The 6,615-nt window shown below is 44.0% G+C and overlaps 1 protein-coding gene across 1 annotated transcript; it reads right to left on the reverse strand.

Moving 5' to 3' along the window:
* Positions 1-247: 247 nt before the first annotated feature.
* slc25a28 (solute carrier family 25 member 28) lies at positions 248-6,615 on the reverse strand. The gene is made up of 4 exons (XM_008279752.1): positions 6,100-6,615; positions 3,513-3,741; positions 2,600-2,656; positions 248-2,171 (listed from the first exon to the last, which is right to left on the reverse strand). Exons 1-4 carry the CDS (start codon positions 6,442-6,444, stop codon positions 1,597-1,599), a joined length of 1,206 nt encoding a protein of 401 aa, XP_008277974.1. The 5' UTR covers positions 6,445-6,615; the 3' UTR covers positions 248-1,596.

The raw sequence follows: 6,615 nt of genomic DNA on the forward strand, positions 1-6,615 counted from the left end.
ACACAAACTCTGCGTGTGTTTTCTGGCGGTGCACATGTGGCTTAAAGGTATTGTCCCCTTTTCATCCACACTATTCTTTGCCTCCTATTGTACAGGAATACAAAGACTTTACATATTTCACACACACCCACATTAAATTTAACCGGTTGTTTTGACTGGTGATTACGTAACAACATTTTCTTAAGGTCGCTTCACGCAGCTAGCAAAACATTCACACACATTTATTAAAATGAAAGCAGGGCTCCTATTTTTTTTTTACAAGCAGCGAGAAGAGCCCCGCTGCTGAGTCTTTATTCAATGAGTGCAATTCAGTGTCAGAAACAATCAGACATCGATCAATAAGAATGACAGCTTCCATTATAAGTGTACTCAGTGTGCGTACAGAAACATCTTATGGGATATCCAACTCCTTGAAATTCTCAGTAAAATTCTTCATCTTTTGCTGTTGAGCACAAATATTTAAACTCAGTAGTTCACTGGCTGAAAACAGACGGACAGCTACAGCTGAAGCAAAGTAATGGCCATCTTCATATTGCCGTTGTCTGCTTTGCCAAACGGGTACGCTGTGCCTAATCACAGAAGTAGAGGGGGGAAAAAACTAAAGTCATATAATTGCTTGAAATAAAATACTATTTAAAGAATCTAAATTATGAAAAATAAATTAACAACACACTTTAGACATCTCAGATCTATTCAAGAGTGTATTTTTCTGTCCAATTACATCTCAGGTAATAATCTTAAACATTGACATTTGGAAAAGGAAAAAAAATAACATATATTTATTAATTTAGCAAAAACAAAAAAGAGCCGTACATCTGTCTAGATGATGGTCTCCTTTGTTAATGTGTGAAATCACCAAATATTTTTGGACTACTATCCACATTACTTAGATCAGTTATTTAATTCATAAAAATTGTCTTAATTTTGCGCTCAGCTACCTGAGTGGCCATGTTGGCTGGATTTGACTGAATTTCTTCAAAGGTATCTGGATAGTGATAGGATTAATGTGTTAGATTGACAACAAAATGTTCTTACTTAGGGTCTGTTGTCTTTGAATGCCATACGGCTGAAATATTTTTTAACTGGATAAAACCAAAAAGATATTTAGGATTAAAGACTGAATGATCCATCTGTTTGGAGATATAGATAAGGAGTCAATTGTAATCTTTATTTGCAAAGTTTGGATGAGTGAAAATAAAAATCTGGTCCAAGGAGAGCAAACTTTGAGACTACAGGAGTTAACAAAGCAGCACTACTGCCCTCTGCTGACTACCTTTGCAGTTCTTCACAGTTGCTCTCAGTTTGGACAAACATCATAGTGACTAGAACAGCTTCCAAAAAAGAAAAAAGATGAACCATTATCTATAATACTGTTGAAATGTTTTCTCCTAAAAGAGAGGAACAACGTAACTCAACTCTAGTCTTGAAACAGTGTAGCAGAAATAAAACTAATCAAACTAGGCTTGAAGATGTCTTTCTTATCTGCTATGTCTGAAAGGGATGGGACAACTGAGGTGGATTTTAGTCAGACTCTATGTGCGTATTAATTTTGCCTCACACGGAGGACAGAACAATATTTAGAGGAGATCAAATCATCTACATCTCAGCCTCCATGTGTTGCTTTCTCCTCTTGTTGTGCTGGTGCTTGGTGAGTCCATACTTGAAGAACTCATAGACCGACCAGCTGATGGCTGTGGAGGGCATCTGGTAGATGATCCTCGCTTGGACTCCCTTGAAGAAGCCCGGCAGGCCGCCCAGCCTGTAAACCGTCCGGAAGGCGTGGGCCAGGCCTGAGATGCGTCTGTGGGCTCCTTGGCCTTGGCCCTGGCTGGGGCCTTGACCGGAGGAAAGGGAGCTGAGGGTTACAGACTCCTGGGTGTTGAGCAGGGTCTTGCACACATCCAGAGGCGTGGTGGCTGCAGCTGCGATCGCTCCAGCCAGAGCTCCGGACAGCATGTGGGACGAGGGATTGTATTGTCTGTGTGGGTTGAGCAGCTCCTGAAGGTACTCGTAGGTCATGAAGTGGAGCGCCTGGAAGGGCACGTTCATGGTGAGCTGGGTGGTGTAGCTGCGGTAAAACGCACCGGGGCCCTCTTTCTGCCACACGGCGCGTACACAGTCCAACACGCCGCGGTAGGGCGAGTTATACATCTGCATGCGTTGCTTCACAACTGTGGACGGATGGGTAGATGTTTGGATGGAAGAGGGCCAGATGTGTCCAGGGTTGGCATTACCAAGGTTAAAAAAAAAAATAAAAAATTGATAAATTAGCAAGCCATTACCTGCAATAAAGCTGTACTTTGAAGAACAAGTAGTTTGAATAAACACAGAAGGATGTAGAATGTCATATTGAATAGCATTAAACAGCTGCAGTCCATCTAACAGCTGCACATGAAGACTCAGACCAGTGTCCTTCTACTGACATGTCTGGGCAGGTGGACTAGAGGCAGCTGTGAAAGTGAATATGTGAGACCAGCATGTGAAGATAGCTGGTCCAGGCGTGGCACCTGTAAGTTTCTTCATTAAATCTCAAAAGAGACAAAAAGCCTTGACACCATCCTAACTCTAAGACGCTATATGTGTAAAATGCTGCCCTTACCTTCAGCTGGGTTCATGGCGGCATCGTGAAGCAGTGTGGCTACACACCCAGCCGTTCCTGAAACAAACACACCTCGGAAATTATTACACATTGAGACAATTACGACGGACAAAGACACTGGACGAGACTGCAGTAAATGGAATTTTTTCGCTTGCAAGAAAACCCAGTTGATCATATCACAGCCTTTACTGCCTTATTCTGAAAAGCTGCAAATTATTGTGCCAATATCAATGTTATCAGAGCAGACTTGGTACATATTCAGTATTAAAATGCACAGGGGATAAAGCAAATATCACTACTGACCCTTTTCTCGAGGTCAAACCTGAGCATAGAGAGACACCTAGTGGATAACGGAATTCATTGCTCTTGTTGGGAGGTATAAACCATGCCCATGAGCTGGAAAAACCAGGACCGACAAGGGAAAGAGCAGATGAGACGGGAGAAAGAGGACTTACCCAGCCTCCCACTAAACTGAAAAAGAAGGAAGAGAGAAAGTAGGGAGAACAAGGAAAAGGGAAAGGTTGACATTCAGAGCAAGGCTGCTAAGTTCAATCTCTGCTTAAATCTGTTTCTATATTGCAGCTGAGGTGATTTGAATTTAATAGGACTAACTTTTCTGCTTCTTTAAAAGCCAATGAGAGGCTGACAACTGTGCCTGGCTTTTCTTTACAGTGTACAGCTGTAGCTATAAAAAGGATCTATCTAATTTGATAGCCTGGAAGGGGTTTTTTTTGGACTTGTCAGGCAATACACATTATTAGGCTGAGCTTCACAGATCACGAGGAAGGTGTTTGACATTAGACTTGGAGATGAACCAGTCCTAAATGTCAACCAACCTTTAAGTGATCTTAAAATTAAGATAGCTACACATGATTTGTACATTAATGGAATATACATGCACGTTTTTTGGTACCATTAGCCAAATGACTGTTAGCCCCTGGATGAATGACATCACTTAGAGTCTTTTTGAGTTTCTCATAGCTGGCAAAATAGAGGGCATGGGCAGGTCCCGCCCCAACGGCTGTCGCATTCAGGCCTCTCAATGGCCGCCAGACTCCCTCTGTGGCTACAATCCGGCGAAGCGCATCCATCACATTCCTGTAGCGGGCCGCGGGGTCTGGCTGGAGACTCTGCATTCGTGTCTGGAAAACACAGTGGAATGGAGATAAGTTCAGAGTCACCAACTATCAAATTCAAACTAGTTATAACTTTAGTGCCATGCTTGATAAATTTGACCTGAATAGGATATTTAAAAAATAGAACACAATGCATAATTTAAGCTGTTCCGTATGTCTGCACATTACAGCAAAGAATGGCATTACAGTGAAACGAGTCCTGAATAGACTGCAGTGTGAACAAGAGGTCAAACGAGGGAAATACGCCGTTTGATATTGTGTGCGCTGCTTGCTAGTGTGCATGCATAATTGAATACAAGGAAGTCTGCAGCGACGAGCTCCAAGGTCACAAGGGGACATAAGCTGACTTCCTGTAAGCCTATTTCCCACTGACCCTGAAGCACCTTACTCTCTTCCTCCTCACACACACTGACGTAAACGATAGATTATATCAACGCTGTCCAAAAGACAAGTGCAAGCGATCGGCGTTTCAGTCGCCTGCTATTTGATATTTAGAGAGGGTTGCCTGGGGACAGACCGGGTGAGTGAGTCTGTCTCTGAGGAACCAGCAGCGACATAATCCCCCAAATACCAAACTTCCAGCTGAATGGACAAACTTACACCCAACTGTGTGTGCGCTGTACTTGGAAACATGGCGTCATGTCACCCTATACTACGGATGCCATATGCAGGGCCTAAAGATCGCTGGTCAATGGTGGCATATATATGACACACAAGCCCGGAGTTTACTCTCTTTACATACGAGCGAGGAGAGGCTGTAATGTCAGTACCCCTCCATTCAACCATCTGTGCCAGCTATAGATCTGCTGTTCTAAATCTATAGCTTGTGTTTGCTTTACTAGAAAGCAATGACCTTTGTGCTCAATGTGAACACAGCATTCCCCTCTGTTTAAAGAAAAAGATTTCAGTGTGTTTCTTTCAGTAACTCCAGAACTGTAAACTCTGTTCTTAAACCCTTTACAGTGTACACTCTGACTCAGACCTACAAGTGGAGCACACTTCTTTAGATCCACAACCGATTACTGGGATTTAGGATACATGAATGAATGACAGCCTATTCTAAACTATAATTACACAACAATCTCTTAAGTCAGAAGCTTATGGTACTGGAGGAAAGGCCTGCATTTGGTATAAGGGGGAAACTTTAAAAAGAAAAGGCAGCTACTGTATGCATCGAGAAGGAATGTTATCTACAGCTCAAATATTTCTCATTTTCCTGCAACAGATTTCTTTATCTAGAAATGTGTCTTCTAGCGTATGTTCTATTTTAGGGAGATGTGATTTAGCATGCAGGTACTCCTTATGTTGCAGTTCATCACAAGGTCCCATATCTCATACATTAAGTATGCTTGGAAAGACGCTGAGCTGCATTAGCAAGTGTTAGCAGACATCAGACAGCTCTTGATTAGGTTTGTGGCTGCACCAGAGGTGAACTGCAGGTGGAAGAGACATGGATGAAGCATGAGCATATATGAACAGCCTTTCAGTGTGACATGGACAGCTGACATGACTAAGCTCATTGTCACTTGCCCTGCCTCTCTGTCCCTCTGCCTGTTGGACAATGATAATCGACAGCACATGGCTACAACTACTGACCTGTTGGGGTGATAGGTCATGAATCCTTACATATGTTGACAGCAAACACAGAGAGAGAAACTCACTCACACATAACAGATGACAAGATTTGGCCCAGTCAAGTTGCATGTGATCTGAAGACAAGCAAGTGGCTGTGAAGTGTGAAGCAGTAGGCCTGCTGTCTCAGTGAATGGCAGTTGTTAAAGTAGCAACAGATGCAGCAGTGTGAGCTGGAGGGGCCAAATTGTGTGATTCATCCTTGTGTGTCTTGTAATAACAGCAGCAGGAAGGACACAAGTTACAGACATAACATTAAACCAGACTTGTTTTTGTAAGCAGTGCGTGCAACTCATCAAAACTGTTGTTGTAGCTGTTAAGTAGTGCCTCTCATTAGCCAACAGTACTGCCATTAACTAACTCATTTACACCGTTACATAACAGTACATCCGCTCAAGCTCTGACAGCACCCAGTAAGTTAGTACATATCCGATAAGTAACCCACTTGAGTTAAATGTGAACAAAAATTACCTACTAGCTAACGGTATTCCTAAGAGCGGGCTAACCAGTTAGCTAGTTGGTATGTGAAACGCTAACCGAGCCGACTGACCTTGTCCTCACAACAGTCAGCTGCGGCGTGTTTAGGTTAGCGAGCGGCTAATGAGCTATGCTAACACGCACGTTGGCCACAGGAATAACGGCAGCAGAAAGACAACGGACAGGCAGGATGTGAGAGAAATCGATATTCACACAAAGTTGTGGGTCAGCTGGTTAGCCAGTGAGCTAAGCTACCTTAACACAGTCGATAGGGAACATGAGGCAGTGCTCCATGATCCCAGCCACGGCTCCAGCCAACATGTGGGTGCTAGTGGAGGCTCCCTGTGGCAAACCCTCATAGTCCGGTTCAGAGTCCTCTGTTTGTGCATCTTGTGCATTGCGGATAAAATCAACAGTCTGTAGTTCCGTCTCCCCTCCGATCCGGGGTGTCAGGCTTCCCACGATACTTTCCGAAACTCCCCAGAATCTGCCCCCCAGCCATCGAACTTCTGCCCCGGCAGAGGCTCCAGCAACCCCGGGATCATTGCCTGTAGTCTCCGCGGTCATCCGACGCCTCCTCACAAATCCATCTGTTTCCATGAGAAACCAGGCGATGCGTTGGGTCTTTTGGCTCGCGTACACGGCTCCTTGTGGGTGATTTTTTAGCCCGAAATTTCTACATTCCCCTGGGGTGGTTTTGCAGCGTCGCCCCTGCTACAACTATTCCCTCCCCGCCTCTACTCTTCCCAGTCAGAGCTCAGCGAGGGAGGC

The sequence above is a fragment of the Stegastes partitus genome, unplaced genomic scaffold, assembly GCF_000690725.1.
Source record: "Stegastes partitus isolate 25-593 unplaced genomic scaffold, Stegastes_partitus-1.0.2 Scaffold169, whole genome shotgun sequence".
Classification (NCBI taxonomy): domain Eukaryota; kingdom Metazoa; phylum Chordata; class Actinopteri; family Pomacentridae; genus Stegastes; species Stegastes partitus.

Coding starts and splice junctions, on each gene's coding strand:
- slc25a28 (XM_008279752.1), bottom strand. CDS start 6,444: ATGGAAACAGATGGATTTGTGAGGAGGCGTCGGATGACCGCGGAGACT. Junction 3,742..6,099: donor TCCCTATCGACTGTGTTAAG/GTAGCTTAGCTC, acceptor TGTGTTTTCCAG/ACACGAATGCAGAGTCTCCA. Junction 2,172..2,599: donor CGCCATGAACCCAGCTGAAG/GTAAGGGCAGCA, acceptor ATCCGTCCACAG/TTGTGAAGCAACGCATGCAG.